This window comes from Chanodichthys erythropterus, chromosome 13 (genome assembly GCF_024489055.1).
Source record: "Chanodichthys erythropterus isolate Z2021 chromosome 13, ASM2448905v1, whole genome shotgun sequence".
In the NCBI taxonomy this organism is placed as follows: Eukaryota; Metazoa; Chordata; class Actinopteri; order Cypriniformes; family Xenocyprididae; genus Chanodichthys; species Chanodichthys erythropterus.
In genome coordinates this window covers 43,181,567-43,202,117 of record NC_090233.1, presented here as the reverse complement: position 1 = coordinate 43,202,117, position 20,551 = coordinate 43,181,567, and the positions used below count along the sequence as shown (strand labels likewise).

Sequence of the window (20,551 nt, the reverse complement as noted above, 5' to 3'; positions counted from 1 at the left end):
GCGCTGGTTACTGAATGCGCTCCCTTATTTCTGGATTATAAGACAATCTCGCATGGATTCATGGGCCTTGGTCACACGGCTCTGACATGTTCACACTGACTTGATATGAGGAGACTATGTGATTTACTGACATTCAGACATGAACCGATCACACTAATGGAAAAAAAGTGCACGTGAAGGGAGAGAAACAGACAGACTTACATTTTCCTCTTGAACTGCAGCAGATGGGATAAAGAGAGAGGAATGAAAGCGAGTTTTAAGGGCACAGTATATCCTTTTTCTCATAAATTATTCCCTGCATAACACCTCAAATACCTCTTAGATGTTGAAAGATAAGGACATGTGGCTAAGCATCTATAAATCTCTTTGTATCATTTTTAGAGGCTGTCTGTGGGCTACAGCAGCTCTTTGCGGTTAGCCGTCCCTTAAGCGCCCGATTAAAGCCTGTTTTTTTTGGGTGATAATATCCTGAAGCATATTTAATCAAATGTCAATGTATGCACCTGAGGTTTTTGATTACAAGATGTCTAATTAAGTTAAATGTCACCTGACTAAACAGATTGTACAATGGCATGTCTAACTGATGAGAGGAATGGTGGACCTACGTTCTCCTCCTGTTCTTCCTCGCTGTCATCATCACTGACCACGGGCTTGGCCTTTCCACGACTCGGCCTCTTCTTGCCTTTGTCCTGACATCTCTCGTCCCGTTTATTCAGCTTAATTTTCACCTTCACTGACTTAGCTTGGATTAAAAAAAAAAGAAAATAATTGTAATAAAAGATAATTTAAATAAAAATAGCACATCTCTACAACAGAGATATACATACAAATTAGCTTATAGAAATTCACGAGTTCACACTTACATATAATCAAATATAGTATAAATATGTTTATATGGCGTGCTGTCAACACATGACACACATCTGTTAAAGGCCCATCTCAAATGCCACCCACATCTTTCTAACTCAGTACTCTGTAGTTAACGTATTTGCTTTATCAATTGGAAAGTAAACATTAAAGACCTCATGAAATCCTTAGTGTTTGTGCTTTTAGACTATCATCTTTGAGGTCATCAATATGCCAATGTACTTAATAAAAATAACAAAATTCACTTTTAGTAGATAGTCTTCTCTCAAAAATACAAATGGTTCATCCTGCATTGAACTGATTTTTGTCCAATCAGATGCTCTCGATTGAGAATGTCGTTATCCTCTACATTAAAATGAACGAATATTGAATATTTGAATATATTTGGGTCATTGACGAATAAGGTTTTTAAAAGTGTAAAAAAACATACTGGAGATATATTTAATTTTTAAGTTTTATTAAGTGTTAACAATAAGATTATGTGTTTTTTATAATCAATTATCTTTTGTCTTTTTTTTTTTTTACAATATGGGCAAAATCTGTCAAAATTTGTGTAAAAAAACATAATGGAGATATTAATTTTTAAGTTTTATTAAGTGGATCTAATTAATATAATTAAATAATTAAATTGTTATAAATTAATATAAATAATTAAATTGGAGATATAATTAATTTTTAAGTATTATTAAGTTTTATTAAGTGTTAACAATAAGATTATGTGGTTTTTATAATCAATTAACACAGCTTTTGTCATTTTTTTACAATATGGACAAAATTTGTCAGCAAAAAAGTCATTCGGTTTAACCAAAATTTCGGTTTTACAAAATGACACTTTTGGTTATACCGAATGACGATATTTTCAAACAATGCTAACAGGCTGATATCTAGCTAGCAAAAGGACAATCAAACATTTTATATTTAATACACATTTTTTAAATATTTTCCATGTTTTATAATGGTTGTACCAAATGACCAGGGGTCCCTTCTTCATAACTCGCTTAATACATCAGAGATTATTTGACAGATGCCAGATCTTCTAATAGTGATAATTGAACTCTGGCTAATTTGGTTCTTCAAACGATTTTGTGGATTGGATTAAAATATCTGGACTAAATTGTCTGTGATTACTGTGCGTTCTCGTGTTCCTCGAAAAAGGCAGATGTATCAGTACTCAAAACCACGATCAGCAATGCAGAGATTGGCTGGCGTCATGATGGAGCGTAATGACATCATATAATTAAAAAAGACACCTGGCGAACAACTTGACCTTTATAAGAAAATAGCCAAGCAACTAAAATGAGATAAAAGTTATAATAATAGATAAATTAAAAGGTTTTTTTTTGTTTGTTTTTTTTTTTTACTTGATTCCCAATTATTTAGGCTATAGCCTATTCACGATTTCTAGTAGGCTATATGTACAAGCTTTACATTTTTATTTCAATGTTGTAATTAGCAATTCAATCAATTTTACCTTTTTTTTTTTTACGTGACAGCATTAATTAAAGTTTCTTAAGGGTTAAGATCAAGTTAACTGCATCTCCTGCACTGAGCCACTCCCGTAATAGCTGCCGCGGCATCATGTGTGTGAGACTCCAGTAAAATCATTAGGTAATTATTCCCTCACAAATAAATTTATCAGCAAATAATGTTTAAAGATGAACGTTTTAGTGCAAAAATAAAAATCACCTCACGCTTATAGTTTTGTTTAAAATACAGCACATCCGATCCAGTTTAACTGCAAAGGTTTAAATATTTCAACGCACCCCATGCTATAATTGGATGCGGAAACTATGCATGTGCATATGATACACAAAGCTCCCTTACTACACTCCACTGGAAATAAATGATTTTGGAGATAGTGAAAAGGTGGCTTTATGGCTTTCAAAAGGGTTGCCACCCAAACATCCTGTTTCAAAAAAGGAAGGAAAACTGCACTTCTCAAGCAAGTACAAGATTTTGTAGAGCTTTAATTTCATTAGTATCAGTAAATTGGTCCTTTGTTAATAAAAAATCTTACACTCTTCCTCGGATTCCTCCTCATCATCGTCATCATCATTGCTGTCATCGTCACTCTCCTCCCTAGCAATCTTTTGTCTGGCACTCTTGAATACTGACTGGAGAACAATGGAGTCCTCGTAGATCTACAAAAAAATAAATGGTAAATTACAAGCAATAAATTAAAACAAACACACACCTTGCTGTAATTATCTGTATTACCTGCAAAACAAACAAACTAAATGAATGAATGAAAATAAATTTGAAAAAAAAAAAATAATAAAACATAACCTGAAGCACTCCTGTGAAAACTGAACTGTTTGAAATATTTGATTATATTTGTGAAGATGTCTAGACCATCTCCAGATTGTGCTGATTTCAGAAGAGATGAAATATTGATTTCAAACACAGACAAAATCTGGTAATCCAGTAATCACAATCCACCATGAATACTGTGTAAAGTGATATTCAGAAATAGGTATAATAACTGATCTGCGCAGTTCTTATAATTCTTTACATAAATAAATTAAATACATCAGGGAATTGGCAGTAATAAACTTCTTTGGACAAACAGAAAATCCTATTTTTATAGCACACGATAGCCATTGACAAACAGACCAGTGGCTATTTTGTACAGTAAGTCTTTGTACAGTAATTACATGCTTAATATTTGCATGTATGACAAGCACTTCATAGAATTTATGGAGGATGTTCAATCCATTTATTCACTCACCTGAGAGCCCTCTAGATTGTAAGTCTGAGCATTGTGACAAAGCAGCATGACGTCTTTCTCCAGATCGCTCACACTCCTGTACTTGTGGTTGCGCACACGCTCCTGCAAAAACAAGAACACCAAAACATCCTTCACCTATAGGGTGCAACTTTAACAACTGAGGAAATTGCCAATTAGAGTTGCAACAGAAAATAAGAGCCACTGACATTATAAGAACGAAAACATCAGTTTATTTCATCTTACAACAAAAAACAATTCTCTATGGCAGAGTAATCCTGTTATCATCCAGCCGGAGTAATGAGTGTGCCAGTCCTGATTGCACGATAATACGTCACAGCAGAAAGTATAACGTGTGATGTTCAGATGCGTGTAGGCTTTAGGGTCACACTGAAATAAAAGACGTACTGTAACTCACGTACCTTGATCTTCTTGAAGTCCACTGGCTTCCTTATCAGTTCATAGTATTCAGGGAGCTCCTTCCTGGAGGGCAACTGCACAAAGACCTCGCTGAGCTGACGGCCTGATCTGTGATCAGAAACAGAGATTGAGGGTTATCCTGACTTCCTCTGACTCCACAGTGAGAGATAAACTATGCGATCAGCCTGGGCGGATTTCCAACTTGGTGGAATAATGCTCAACTGGTTTTCATTATCATCATATTGGTGCTTTACTGACGATTATCCCTCAAGCCCACCCCAGGCCAACATGACACAGCACAAGTCTAAATCCAGGACAACAGGAAATGGTATAAAGGTCTCCAGGAGTAATATTTTTTGAGACATACTGGCGAGTTTTTTTTTTTAAATCCTGTCTTCAGCTCATATCTGTCTATTACAGTTGCTCTAAATATTTATGACAGTGCAGATGGTTTGTCACGCATTCAGTGATTTAATCAGAAAATTGGTGCAATTATGGTGTGTCAACCATCATACAGACCTCAATTTATAGTTTTTTTTTTGCTGCAGATGCATGTTCAGTGTTAGACTCAGAGCTCAGACTGCAGCACAATACCAAACAGCTGAAGGATGAACTCAGCATTTAGCTCAGTTTAACATTTCTAAATTTGTGGCTCAACATGTCAACAATTTCAAAACGGCTCAAAATGTCATTATTATGATATATACAGCAAATAAAAAAAAATAAGGTATGCAAAATATTTTCTCCTATCCTAACTTAAAGGGATACTCCACCGTTTTTCATATTAAACTATGTTATTCCCTTAACTAAGACAAATTGATACATACCTCTCTCGTCTCAGTGCGTGCACTAAATTGCTCTGTCTTGCGGCGAAACTTTATTAGCACTTGAATGGACTGGGCTAAGCTAAGTGCTAATAAAGTTTCACCGCGAGACAGAGCGATTTAGTGCACGCACTGAGACGAGAGAGGTATGTATCAACTCGTCTTAGTTAAGGGAATAACATAGTTTAATATGAAAAAACGGTGGAGTATCCCTTTAATATGCAAAGAAAACTAAAAGCAAGTGAAAAAAAATTTTTTTTAAAAGCTACAAAATAATTTAGACATCATAACATTATAATGTACAGTCTGAAAATCATTTTGAGATCTGCTAAAGATTACTCAATAGTGTTATTAAATTATTAGTGTTTTTAAAGATTAATTTAAGTGGACATTACATCACATAAAGGTAATCTAAATGTTAGGAAATTATCATACACAATTAAATATACAAAATCGACCAACACAGATAAATGAAAAAATAAATAAATAAATAAAAATCATTAATACTGGCCTATATTAGTAATGGTTCTGTACTCAACTAATGGCTTATGTATATCTGTTTGGCCAACCAATGGCCTAAACCCTCTGTTCAAGAAACCTGTTCGAAACCAGTCATTTTGACAAGGAAATTTGCAAGACATTTCAACTTCAAAATACCAGCTGAAAGCATTTTATGCACTGTTGTTAGGGAGTGTCATGAAAGCGTGGCACTGAGACTGGGGTTCTTGTCATTTAAGAACAAAAGCAGCTGTGTTCTCTTTTTTTTTTTTTTCACATTACGTGACTCATCAAGTTCCACAGAGTCATATATTTGAAATAATTGCCAAGGATGTCTGTTTCTAAGATGCTTAAGTACTACCAAAGTGACATTTCTAGATATATTTGTTTAAATATGGGCTAGATTAGAGTGATTTGTCTATCATGTAAAATGACTGCCATATATCCAGACAGCTAAATTATTATTCCACAACGATATATGCTGTTAACTAGGAGGTTGCCATGGGGACCACCAAGAGAGAAACATGATCAGTGCTACCCTTCAATCTGTGGAATTGCAGCTTAATTGGGTGACACATCAAGGCCAAGTCCTCTGCTCAACTGAAATCAAACCATCACTCTAAAGCTGGTTTGAAATTCTCAAAGGGGAATCGATATACCATTACCCAACATCCACTGCATAATGAGTGCGACATTCAGACTACAAATAAGAACAATGATTAATAAACACAATTTAATCAAATTAAGCTTGTTAATTGCCAATTAATCAATTTCACTGCAAATGTGTTGGGTCAATCATCCGAGCAGAGAAGAAGTACTAGCTAGAGCTGCAACTCATGTCACATCCCTGACACAGGTGAGCGCCCATGCATGCCAGAAATGATGCATGCACCCTCGGCTTGTAAAAATGAAGTGGACTCAACATATTCAGGCGAGTGAGCATTCCATGTTCCAAACAATGTTTACGGGCACTGGAAACACTATGGGCCCTATTTTAACGATCTAAACGCAAAGTGTAAAGCGCACGGCGCAGGTGCACTCAGGGCGTGTCCAAATCCACTTTTGCTATTTAAACGACGGAAAAACGGTCCGTGCGCCGGGGCGCATTTTTTAAATGGGTTGTCCCTATTCTCTTAATGAGTAATGGGTGTAACGTTCAATAAACCAATCAGAGTGTCATCTCCCATTCCCTTTAAGAGCGAGATGCGCTCGCGCCATGGCGGATTGCTATTTACATGGTGGAATTTGTTGGCGGAAAAGCTGAACGCTTTTCAAGCGAAGAAACCGATCTGCTCGTGCGTGAAGTTAAACGTTTAGTTAGAAGGTAAACGAAGTTACATTTTTATATTTATGTAGCCTACACAATAATATTCTTTTACACTGTAATCCTTTTGTTTTTAATATTTGGCATGTTTGTGTGATGCGCATCCCTGTGTGTAATAAGCAAAGTCGACGCGCCCAGAGGCGCAGTTTCTACCAACGCGCTCTAACAAAAAAATATTGCGCCATTGACTTTAGACCAGGTTTGAGTTGGTCTATGGCGCAGTCTATTTTCAGCTCCTTAAAATAGCAATGCGCTGGCAATGCGTGTGAACACACCTCTTTTTTAGACCAGCACGCCCATGGGCGCACTAACTGCCGCAAATGCATTTACTAATTTAAGGACGTGGCGCTGAACGGGAAAACGCGAACGGCGCCGGACGCAAACTAGCAAACACACTTGCGCTGCGCCTTGCGTCGCATTGCGCCGGGTGTATTATAGGGCCCTTAGTGTTAAAGTACAACATGACAACAAGCACATCTGAACATCCTTCAGTCTCGCTGACTCACTTGATGCATGATGACTTTGCTAACTGGGAGAACCTGACATAATCATGACCAGATTAATGTTACGTACTGTTCGCTGTTTTACAGACTGAGTATTATAATTTGGCTGAAATTTTAAGTACATATTTTATGATCCCCTTAAAAATCATATGAAAAGTGCACATTAAGGGCACATTAAATTGATCAAAAGTGACAGCAGCCCAACTGCTTTCAACATTCAGTAATAATAAGAAATGTTTCTAGAGTACCAGAGTATCAGCATATTAGAATTATTTCTGAAGGATCATGTGACATTGAACACTGGAGTAATGATGCTGAAAATTAAGCCTTGCCATCACAGGAATATACGGAAAGTTATCAAACACTTCACAGTTTTCACTGCATAAATTATAAATTAAATATATTTAGTCCTTATTAAAGCGACAAAGGTTATTCAGTCAAGAGCAACAAGTGATTTTTTTTTTTGTTTTTTGTTTTTTACATTAATGATGATTAACATTAATGATGATCAGGCAGCAGGTTTATTAGGCTGCTGCCACTTTAAGACCTGCGGTACATGACACGGATCTGACACGCATCCCATTTTTCTCACATCTCTCTACGGTCATTTAAGACTTTATTTAACTAATTAAAAGGTTACTCAACTAAAACGGCCATTTTGGTATAATTTATTTTGTGTGTTTTTGTCCGTTCAAGTGTGAAAGAGAATTCAATGTGGTACAGTCACGCTGTCTGAAGCGGCTTTCTGTTCTATGTCAAACATACAGGACATTCACAGACAGCGAGTTTAGTTAGTTTCCAAGGTTACTCATTATTCGATTATCGTTTGCACCTGATGATCATTTAGTTCATTGGTTTGCTGAGTGTATTTAAGCTCTGTTTCCTTCTGTTTGTTGTCAGTTTTTGTCATGTTTACATTGGTTGTTCTGTTCATGTTCTTAGTTCTTGAGTTCATTGTAAATAAGCCTGTTAACTGCTTGAATAGTTTAAATGCATTTAACTTGTCATGCTTGAATGGTTTAAATGCACTTGCGTGAATAAGAGCGTGATCATATAATGTAACGCTAGGAAAAAAATGACGAGAAAAAAAATGGATACTGCGTTAAATATTTTTAATAATCGCAAAATGCTGTTTACACTTTCAGGTTCTATGTCAGATCGGCAGCGCTGAATGTAAACAGTGCACAAGAATGACACTGAAGAGAAGATATTGTTGAATAAAGTTGTTATTTTTGTTTTGTGCACAATAAGTATTCTCGTCGCTCCAGAACATTAAGGTTGAACCACTGCAGTCATGTCATTTTTTTTTTTTTTTTTGTCTTTAGTACCTTTCTGGACCTTGACAGTGGTGGAGGGGTCATATACCTCTTGGATTTCAACAAAAAATATCTTAATTTGTGTTCCGAAGATGAACTATGGGTGTGGAATGAGGGTGAGTCATTATTGACAGAATTTCAATTTTTGGGTTACCTAACCCAAAATTTTAACATAAAAAATTAATTCTTGAAAATTGGAATACCTTAATTTTCAATAATTAACAGTTACGCTCAAATAAATCAACTGAAAGGACACCATGCAGGATATTTTTTGCCTGCTGCCATTAGTTTTTACAAAGCCTCTCCTCCTTCGTGACAGCCTTAAACCTTAAATTATTTCTGGTTGTTACCCCAGTCAAGAGTCATTCCACATGTATAGTCCTGAACACAGTAACAATGTCTGTCAACACACTATTTGTCTACCTCTAGACTGCAAATTCCTGAAAAAGCTGAGATGTTGAGAACAGCATGATCAGTACAAAACCATTGAGTGTTCAACGTTAAAAATGACATTCCATGTAGTCCAGGTCATCTTTAATACAAATGAACATACAATCAAACTGTGATTAAGGCCAATTCAAAGAGTCGCCTCCAACAATACAGTGAGGAGAAATGGGCTGGCAAAATTAGCCATTCTTGGAAGTTTAACAGCACTTACGCATCTCTGTAATTGATGACCGTGTCGACAATAGCATTCATCTGTTTCGTGAGTTTGGGTGGGTTTGGGGAGAGCTTTTCTGCTGGAGGGCGTCCTCTCCTTTTCTTGGCCTTGTCTCCGTCCTCACGCCTCATTTCTTTGTCCACATGTCTCCTACGCTTGCGCCTCTTCAGCCGTATTTCCTCCTCGATTTCCTCCAGGTTGCCATCCTCTATAGCCTGCAAAAGTTAAGATCACATCGAGTAGTTAACGAGGTGGGAAATTATGATATGAAAAGTAAGCAAGATACAATTGTTGATTGCTAGACTATATTCACTGTCTGCTTGCAATTTGCACTTCCAAAGGAAATTTGGCCAGGTATGTTCAGCATTTGGGACTGAAGCCTTTCATCTAAATCTTTTAAATCACATGCTGAATCATATACATGCCAAACAGAAAAATAGCATCGGTGCGATTCTGCAAATGCAAATATCACTGATTAAGCTATTATACATGACAGTGATTATTTGCTTTGAGGACTTCTTCCCAACTCCCCATAGGGAGCCATGGAAGCCATGTTCATTACAATACAACATCTAGAAGAGAAAGAAACTTCTGACTACAGAGAATTTGACTACAGGCTCTGATTATGGAGCCATTTGGACTTTCATCAGTCTCACAATCTGACATGATTGAGCTCAGCACTTGTGCAGAGCTGCTCTTAATTAAGTCCATCTGTCTGGAATCTTCTCTCTATCCTTCCCTTCCTTTTGTTACACAGATGGATATAGAGGGATTCTCTCATCGTTCAGTCTCCTCTGAACACACATTTGGCATGAACATTTACAGAAAATTAGTCATTTGCCTTCAGTGAATGTACTGTACGGTCCACTGCATTAGTGCAGTTGCGTTTGGCCCAACGCCTGCAACTGTTGTATAGCAGCATACAAGTGATCCTGCTGGGTTAGGTCTGCACAGAAGTACTTCTCCAAATCTCCAAATATGCCCAAAAACATTTGTAATTCCACCACCAAAGCAAGATCTTTGTGAAGCAAAGGAATCCACCAACTTCCAGAGATGAATCCACACACTTTGAAAAGCCGGAAACATATTGGTCTTTGTTTTTTGCTCTTCTGTAACATTTGTGTGAAACTCAGAGGTCAGTTATCATAATACAGAAGGCTTGATCCACAAAGTAATTCAACACACCTGTTATGCAGCTGAGCCAGAGCCCTCATTTGAGAATAATGCAAATGCACAGAGCCAGAAGTGAACAATGAGCAAATAAACAGACCTAAAAGAGTGTCTGCTTTTGAAACCAAACTGGCATATGAAAACAACTTACACGACTTTCAGTGGTGCAATTATGATTTTGACACTCAACCAAGATGTTATGAAAGAGGATCCAGGCCTATATCTACATAACAGAGCTTGTTTTGGATGACTTCAAATATGAAATCAATGACTAAAAGAATCTGTACTCACCATAGCAAGCAAATTCAAATGTAAATGTCTTGTTTTAAAGAGACATAAGACCTTCATTTACTTACAAATAGCTATATCAAGTTTACTTCACATTTGAAATGTGATCCAATGTACTCAACCATTCAAAAGTTTGGGGTCTGTAAGATTTTTTGGTAACACTTTATAATAACTGCACGCTATGAAGCATTAGTAAATAGTTAATTCATCACTTATAAAGCATTAATAGACATTAGTAAGCCGTTTATAAATACAGCTATAAATGCTTTATTCTTGATATATAAGCATATCTATACTGTGTTTAATAATTGTATTTTCATACTTTATTAATAATCAATTTATCATTTCTAAATTAAGTATTATATTATTTACAAACCAGTTATTTAGGAGTTGTCAGTGGTTCATAAGATCGTTTAGGAAGTGTAAGTAAATTATTAATAAACTATTTAACCATTCATTTATACATCATATTATTTAGACATATAGTGTGTGTTAATAAATGCTTTATTGTGTGTTAATAAATGCTTTATTAACACATATTCCTACTGCAATTCATGATTAACTCAAGTAATTATAAACTATTTTTGTGAGCTATTTTTGTAACTATTTTTGTGAGCTAATCTAAAGTGAGGACTATTTATGCTTTGTAAAGCTTTTAGAAATAAATTTAAAGGTTCAGTGATCTTCTGCACTGCTGTTCTCTAATGTTTTAAAGTTAGTACTGAAGTAGTTTTGACACTGGGAATATGTGTTAATAAAGCATTTATTAACACAATAAATAACTAATACTATATGTATAAATAATAAGATGCATAAATGTACATTTAAATATTTTATTAAATAATTATTAATAATAACCGGTTAATTAACGTTATTACTGTCATACTGAAATACTTCTGCTAATCAGCTGTGGGTCACTATTACCTAAAATTGTGTTTTTTAGTGCAGATTGTCTGCTGTTCTTACTACTCTGAGTAACATTTTCTTTTTTTTTTTCTTTTTTTACAAACTTTAATGTTACATCAGTCATTCACATTAGTGCTCGGCTAACGTATGCACTGTTTTTGATACAGTTAATGATGCAGTTCCCACATGTGCATAGGAATAAATCAGAAATATACACATCGGTTTGTTGATGGATATACACTACACTTGTTAATGCTGATGGTGAAGAATTACAGTTGCAACATCTCATAATGTACTACAAAATAAGTAGCGTATCACTGAGAAACCTCCTACTCAAGTCATCCTTGCGATGGGAGGTTCGGGTTGAATAACTAGCTCTTCCATTTTTCATCATCGGACTCGCGCTCGAATTGATATAGTAACATTGTTACTGTGCTTTACAGTGTTTAGGAAGCCTCCGGAGCTGAAGTTCAGTTATGGATGCATGTAATAGTTTATGCATGTAGTTTATGCATGTAAACCTGTTAGGAGACCTCAAAAGAAAATTAGGAACCTTTAAAATAGCACATTTGGGGCACTTTAGAAAAATCTTAGCAACCCCACAGTTTCAATCAGTAGTGCACATTTATTTATTCAGTTTTATGTAGTCAAAGAGAAAAATATTATGATTTTCAGCACCACATCAATTTTGTGCATTATGCATCAGGTCAGAGTAGGGGGTACACATCATCCTTTTTAATGCTGTGTCCGGAGCACTCAAATGATGCATCCCAAGCTTGAGATCATAGGTTCAAATAACAGCTATCTGCAGGGACACCTCTGGCTGTGTTTTAGTAATGCTGAGCCAATAATGGGTAACCTCTCCTCCATCACCTCCACCGTTGTCATAGTGAGGTCACACCTGTGGGTACCAAACTAATCTGAGGGAAAGAGCTCAGCAGCACCTGTGAAAGGAAGTGTACTCTTGATTTCATGTGATACTGGGGGAGCAGCATCAATGTCTTCAATGTCATGGACTGTGTAGGTATGATCTAAAGCAGTGGTTCCCAAACTGGGGTAAGCGTATCCCTGGGGGTTAGTGAGGTGACAGAGGGCAAACGCAAACAAAATGCTTAGTTTTGCCATTCATTTAATTCTGACCCACCTTAATATAACATTAAAACCCAGCATGTATTTCTAACGAGCAAAATGCTGCCTCTAATGTAAAAAACATAAAAATGGCAGTGCAGTGAAAGGTCACATTCATGACATCCAATCACAATAAGTGTGCATATAATAGGATACATGCACTGATGCTGCCTTAGCGAATCGTGCTACATTACTGTCGTTACCGACAACATACCTTTGTAAAAGTTGGGTTTTAGCATGACAAATATTCTCTTCAATACAAAAACACACAGTACCCTGTGTGAGTTCTTGTTTTTAATGTTGATAATATATTATACGACCAAGAATGCAAATTTTTTCCCCCAAATATCGACAAAATTGCAACTGTGACATTTATTTCATTTTTTCAACAGTTCAACAAACAAAAAAGTACTATTACAGGGTTAGTTCACCCAAAAAAGTAAATTCTGTCATTAATTACACACCCATAAGACCTTCGTTCACCTTCAGAACACAAATTAAGATATTTTTAAAGAAATCCAAGAGCTCTCTGACTCCTCCTTAGACAGCAGTTTAACCACCACTTTCAAGGTCCAGAAAGTTGCTAAAGACATTGTTAAAATAGTCCATGTGACTGCAGTGGTTCAACTTTAAATTTTATGAAGCGACAAGAATACTTTTTGTGTGCAAAAACAAAACAAAAATAACGACTTTATTCAACAATATCTTCTCTTCTGTGTTATTCTCCTATGCTGTTTACATTCAGCGCTTCCAGGTTCTACGTCAGAACGCCGGCTCAGTATTGGTCGATGCTGTTCACGTAAACAGCACGATGCAGAACACGGAAGCACTGAACATAAACAGTGTAGAATGACAGGAAAGTATTCTCATCTCTTCATAAAATTAAGGTTGAACCACTGCAGTCACGTGGACACTTTAGTACCTTTCTGGACCTTGAAAGTATTGGTTAAATTGCTGTCTATGGAGGAATTAGACGGCGCTCAGATTTCATCAAAAATATCTTAATTTGTGTTCCGAAGATGAATGACGGTCTTATGGGTTTGGAACAACATGAGGGTGAGTAATTAATGACATTTTTTTGGAGAACAAACCCTTTAAGTGACAAATCAAATTAACAACCATGACAACAAACTAACAAAGGGAAACGGTGCAAACTGAAAACAATGTCCAAATGGTGTGTGAGTGTGACAGTATGCCACTTTGCGGAAGGTGCGACCTTGTGCTGGTAGATGGATGATGGAGGAGGCTCTGGAGGAGAATGGGAATCTGGGAGAGGGCCAAACAACAAAGTCTAGGGTGGTGTAGATGGTGGGGATGGCCAGGGAATGGCCTTGAGCAGAGCCAGGTGGATGATGATCCGGACCACAGCAAAGACTGCCCCCCATGGCGGCAGTGATGGAGGTAGAGCCCACCACGCAGACAGGAGGCGACGGCAGTGATGGAGGTGGAGCCCACCACGCAAACAGAGAGCCAAGTTGCAGAGACACTGAACACCTAGGTGGCAGGGACAGAACCGCAGCAATGACTTCCGGAGATGAATACGGGGATCCGAAGGGCAGAGGTGGAGCTGGAGTTAACGAGGGCAGAGGCGGAGCCTGAGGGAGGGCGGAGCTAGCCAAAGCCAAAGGTGAGCGATGTTTGCTCCAGGTGGAGCCGACGGTCTGAGAGAGCACAGCGAGGCCAAATGCCCAATGGTCCACACCGGAGGGAGGAAGGAGTGCAGGTGCAGGAACCAGAGTGATGGGACGAGATGGAGCGGAGCATTCAGAGGCTGGAGGTAGAGCCACGGGCTCTTCATGCTCAGGATAAGGTGGCTCCCAGCAGGCCCAATGTGTAACCCCACCACAAAGAGGAGGAACTGAAAGACTGATGGGGGACGGTGATGACTGGGTTGCAGGAGTGGCGAATACTGATCCGAATACTTTGGTGGCAGTGTTGAGGCTGGCGTGCAGAAACACGCACAGACACTTATCTGGGAAGGGTGACTGGTAAGCAAGGTCAAGAAACTGTTCCTTGAGAGAGCATCCTTCTTGTTCAAGGCATAGCAGACAGACAGCAGGAGAAAAAAAAAAAATCACAAAGTCCAAAAAACAAAAAACTCACACACTCTCACAAAACAGAGAAAACAAAACTTTCGCCACTTGTCACATTTGCAGGTCTGGTATTCTGTCTCAGTTCTTAGGTTGTATCAAACATGCACAACGATGAAGACAAAGATAAATCCAAACAGGCTTTAATAAATCCATAATATGATCCAAACAGACAGATCAACAACCAAAGAGTAGACACAAACAATGCCCGACAACTAAAGAGAGAATGACATGAAATTAATACTGCCGATAAGAGGTTGCACAGCTGAACAGAATGACAAATTCAATTAACAACCATGACTACAAACTAAGGGAAACAGTGCAAACTGAAAACAATATCCAAATTTTGGAACATTATAAAATGTCTTTACCATCACTTTTGAAACTTGTGTGCTTTTTCTGGGCGAGTCAGAACTGCGGTGCTAACAGAGTCTCACAAACGCACAAGTCGCTTAGCCGTGCACAGAAGACCAACGGCCAAGGTCAGGATTTTCTTACATAACACATTAAATTTCAGTTTGTTTTTCACCAAACCATATTGTATACCCCCAGAAAACTTGGAATATACAACACGTGTCTCATTGGACCATTCTGCGATTCCCTTTAAAAAAACAACAACAAAAAAAGCCTGATGCTGTTGACTATTTAATGCCACTATGTGGATGAGTGCGACATTTGTTTTTACTTTTTTTTATTTTGTGGTCTGAAAAAGAAAGAAGGGCATACAGCATTAAAACAACACAAGGGTGAGTAAATAATTTTCATTTTATTGTGAAACTAACCCTTTAATGCATTCTTGCTGAATAAAAGTATTAATTTCTTTCACAAAAACAAAACAAAACCAAAAAATTATAGCGTATTGCAACTTATGATTTTTTTTTATTAAATGGATTATTTAATGGATTGTTGCTGCTCATCTCACTTTTCATGACCACTTTGAACTGAACTACTTATGCCAGTGCAGTTCCATTTCTTGCTGCTAAAAATAAACCTTTTGGATGGAAAAGTTTTTATACCGTATATAAAGCTAAGCAATGTGTATCGCATCATATCAAATAGTTTCTTGTATGTTTTTTTATGCATTACTATTAATTACATCTCAGTATATGGGCAAAAATGAAACATAGAAAATAGTGAAGTCGCTCAAAGTAACATGCACTTCTCCTTTGACTTGCCCACACTTGACTACACTATTTCACAGGAGACTGATTACATGAGATCCAATTTGTTTATTGCCATTTGTAGTTGTCAAATGCTTATTAGCATAACATAATCTTTTCCTGACTCTGTTTATTCACTAGAAACACCCACCTCATCTTTATGTTGCCTCAAGTGACCAATTCACAATGAAAACTAATGACTTGACTGTCAGTGTGAATGACCCCTCTTTAGCAGCAGAAGCACCACGGGTGACTGACCTCTCTCTGGGAATCCCAACACATACAAAGTACATGCAAACACCTAGTTTGAAAGTTAGATTGCAAAATGCACAAACAGATTTTAAGTTGAAGGCAGTATTTATATCCCCTAGACTAACACATACTCTCTCACACCCCACAACATACTTCATTTCCCCAACACAGTTGACTGTTTGCTAAACTCTGTGCAGTCAAGCGTCAAAATCAATTTGTTGAGCCATTGAGCTGTGTCGATGGGGAGATGCTCTGTCATAATTTTCTGTGTAAAAGCAATCTTGGAGAATGACTTCAAGCGTAAGTTCCAAAGGAATCCTTTTTTGTATGTGGAGACTATCACACAGTAAACATTTCTTCACACTTTGTGCATGGTGCACTTTAGTAAAACACTAATTTAAAAAAAAGAGAGATGAAAACAGTGAGGTGCTAAATGAGATTACTTTATAATTGCCCATCAAGCCACAATAAAAGGTAGTTTTAATCTAAGTGGTCTTTTTCCACCTCATAAAAACTCACAGACCCTATGTTGTTTCTCTGAAAGGTCTGACTGCTGTGTGTCAAACTTCCTTCCTCTTTCAGTATACATTTACTCCTCAGTGGCTCTCAGGAACTGGCTTCACATATAATTACCTCCCTTGCTGCTTTACACCTTCAGCCTCTGTGCTCAAAAACAGTTTTACTCTTGTTACCCTCCAGCCAAACCATGCAGCAGACGACCCCTCACCAAAAAACAACAGCGATGACCTATGGAAACAGTTTCGGCACTCATTATCGACTGGCACAATCCACTGGACTGATTTGAAATAGTTTAGGAGGACTGTACGGAGTCCGGTTTGTGTAAAAGAAATGCCAGAGGAAATGGAAAAAGCTTGTTAGAGAGAAGGACAGTCAATTTGTGCCAGAATGGAGAATAAGAAAATAAGCTATGTGGGTTTGGGAGATTCAGTGTAATGCAATTGGATTTATTGATCGAGCTGACTTGTTACACAGAGATGAGGGCTGTATTTGTCTTGGCTGTTGTGTTGTCATACTGTGTTTGAGATATATTGTGGAAGAAAGATGAGCAGAGCTGGCAAGTAATAGGCACTGTTTGCTATGTTTCAAATGTTTTCCAACCCACTTAATATTTTCTTTACAGAATGTAACCAGATACCACTGCATATCATTAAAAATCAGAGGAAACTTGTGTAATACTGTTATATGATGTGCAATCATTAGAAATAGTGAGATGTTTTTATGATGTACCTCTTAATTTTTAAAAACTACATTCAAGTGAAATTTTGATGTTTCTTTTTTGAGTTTTGATTTTGATACTTTTTTTTCCCTCAAACCTGTTTACTGCCTTTACAGTCTCTCCTCACTGTAACCTCATTCAACATATATTGGCTCCATTCTGATTCTCATGAACCTGTATACTGAAATTCATATACTCATATTCAAATGATCAAAACATGCAATGAAGCCAGTGACCCCACTTCAAACTGATCACTGGCATATATCTAGGCCCAGCAGAAGATTACTACACTCTTACTGGTAGCTGACAGTGTTATCAAATTAGCCAAAATATTTAATAAATAAAAATACAGGAGATTTGTAGAATTTTATAAATGATGGCTGTTTCAGTGCTTTCTGTAGATTTTAGAAAAATGCCAGTGTAAATGTTTCAAAGACCTTCTTATGACACTCACTTTAGATAGACACCACTAGCTGTATAATTGTATGATCATTGTCTTCATCAATATTGGCTTCATATCAGTTCTTTCAAATTAGTACTTTCATCCTTAATGTCCTTGACGTTCTCAGTACCAGTGTTGTTATTGTTAATTGAAACTTTTAAAAATTGTTTTGTGTACTTGAAATGTTGCTGAAATGAAAAAAAATATAAATATTCGAGGAAAAAATTGAACAAAACTTTTTTTGAAGTCTAAATACTATTGTCAGCAGTCAAAAGCTAAAACTAGGCTATAAACGAACTACACCACTGTCGCATGACTTTAGTTTGATGTCACCATCATTAAGCTTCTGACAACTCTTTCAATCTTTATTTAAAATGTATTTAAACTTCATTAGTTTCCTGAAAGTTTAGGTTAGAATAGTTTACAAGAGAGCTTTTGGAAACACAATGCTGTGAAAGAGAACTAGTGAGTAGATGAGTTTACCTGTTCAGCTGATGACGTAAAAATGTCGACGAAAACATCTGTAATGCCATTTAGCCACTAAGCAACTGCCTTTTTCAAGACAAATAAAAGTTTATTTCAGGTATTTAACCAAAAGTCCATTCAAAAAACCCATTAACTTCAAGACAATGGAACCAATGCTTAAAGTGCTAAAATGCTAACCTTTTCCCAGGTTTTGGCCTACAAAAATACATCATCCCTGCAGTACTGAGGAAAATAAAATAAAATTAAAAAATTACTAAAACCTATACTTATATTAAAGTGAAAATTAAAAATATAAAAAAGCTAATTATACTAAAATAACACTGATCAGTACTAAACCTAAAGTGAAGTAACTTTACAATTTGAAAATGGCAAATATTCATAATGAGTCATCTCTGTGCAACTAATTCATTCAGCATAAAAAAGAGACCTTTGGAAAAAGGGGAAGATGACCTATTGCTACGGTAACAAGAGCTCTCAACATGTGGATGGGATTATGTGCAATGCCATGAGTCATTTTACATTTGTCGTGGGTATGACTATAACACACTGAAAGTAACACAAGCAGCATACCCTCAGCCACTGCTTTTCCGTCAATGCGTCGCTGTAGTCGACATCTCTGCGGTGACGAGATCCCCGGCCGAAAATTTTTTCCTCTTCCTCCTCACAGGTCAGCCGCTCCACTTCTGCATCATCCTTCAGGATCCATGATGGTAGCTCATCCTCTTCCATTAGCCGAGGTTTACGCTTAGGGTTGCGCGCATCTTCTCGACGGCGGTCCATATCCATGCGCTAAAAGTGCCATTAATGGATTACATAAGGTTTGAAAAAAAAAAAATGGTAAGTTTCCGTCTAGTCCTAAACAGATGCACAATTAAAAAAAAACATGTGGCTTATTTTTCAAAGAGGCAATTACTGTGAATCACCATGCAAAGGACTATCTGTGCAAGTAACAAATTTTGTGGAATTTCAGTCTTACCATGAAAAGCTCAAATTCGTCCTCATTACGAGCAATCATTTGATTGAGAGTTTCATCATCTGGAACTTCATCTTCCTCCTGGTATGACACATACAATATATGCTAACAAACACAATTAGGACACATTTAAAACCCCATTTGCAGAAAAATTGTGACATTTTGAATTATGCAATAAATAGAATTGTTAGTTCTCTTGAACCTTTGTTTAACTGACAAAAGTTTTCAGTGAACAAATTTAATGAGAGAATTGTCAAACACTTCAAAAATCACATTTCCCAGTGCAAGACTGCAAAAAAATTAGGTCTTTCACCATCTATCATACATAATATTATGAAAAGATTCAGGGAATCCAGAGAAATCTATGTAGGGCAAGTCTGTTAAATGTGCGTGACCTTTGAGTCCTCAGATGTTATTGCATGAGAAACCGTCAAGCTAGTGCTACTGTGTTAAATGTAACCACATGGGTTCAGGAGTACTTTTAAAAATACTTTTGTCACTTAACACAGTCTGCCGCTGCATCAAGAAATGCAATTTGAATCTCTGTTACGCAAGGAGAAAGCTATACATCAATTCTATGTCAGATGGTTTGGGGAATAACAGGCATTGAGTCCTCAGTCCCAAAGATGAAAGAGACCATCCAGACTTTCATTTGCAACAGGTGCAAAAGAAAACATCTGTCATGGCATGGAGGTGCATCAGTGCAAACAGCATGGATGATTTGCACATGTATGAAGGTACCAGAGATGCGGAGGCATATATTAGGATTGTACAGAGACATATACTGCAAAATTACATCTTTCCTGGGAAGCAAGAAAATGCCTCATTCTGCACATGGTTTCTTAAGCACTCTGCACCCTAGAGTGGATGTGCTTGAGTGCCCTGCCTGCAGTCCAGCCTACTGAAAATGTATGGCCCATCATGAAAAAGAAGAATCACACTACGATGTCCATGGACTGTTGAGCAGCTGTCTTGTATCAGGCAAGATGTCCCAACTTTTATGGTAATGACTAGTATTTCATATCTGGCCAAGAGGATTTTTAAATTATTATCCCTCATGGGTGCCTTAGACAATTTTGCTTTTTCAAATCATAAAATTGTTCCAGAATAGACACTATCAGGCACTAAGAAATGTTTTGTTCTGTTCCTGTAAGTAATTCAGCTCAACTTAACTGCACTCCAGTTTGTCTCCCAAAATCACATCCCTTTCCCTTAGCTTTTGTCACACTCAAAATCAATAGAAAAACAGCTGAATTGCACTCTCCTATGGGTCCAAAGCAA

General features: G+C 37.1%; 1 protein-coding gene across 6 annotated transcripts in view; it reads right to left on the bottom strand.

The window, feature by feature from the left end:
- The window catches only part of smarca2 (SWI/SNF related, matrix associated, actin dependent regulator of chromatin, subfamily a, member 2), a 57,210-nt gene that overhangs the window by 1,627 nt on the left and 35,032 nt on the right, over window positions 1–20,551 (bottom strand). For 3 of the 6 annotated variants that reach the window (XM_067405926.1, XM_067405928.1, XM_067405930.1), the window contains 7 exons: window positions 19,274–19,375; window positions 18,868–19,086; window positions 9,136–9,353; window positions 4,015–4,120; window positions 3,596–3,697; window positions 2,885–3,008; window positions 606–742 (listed from right to left, as the gene is read on the bottom strand). In XM_067405926.1, the coding sequence (XP_067262027.1) occupies window positions 606–742; window positions 2,885–3,008; window positions 3,596–3,697; window positions 4,015–4,120; window positions 9,136–9,353; window positions 18,868–19,086; window positions 19,274–19,375 (1,008 nt within the window). Of the gene's footprint in view, window positions 1–201; window positions 216–605; window positions 743–2,884; window positions 3,009–3,595; window positions 3,698–4,014; window positions 4,121–9,135; window positions 9,354–18,867; window positions 19,087–19,273; window positions 19,376–20,551 lie in introns of all 6 variants that reach the window. The other 3 variants (XM_067405927.1, XM_067405929.1, XM_067405931.1) reach the window with 2 other exon arrangements.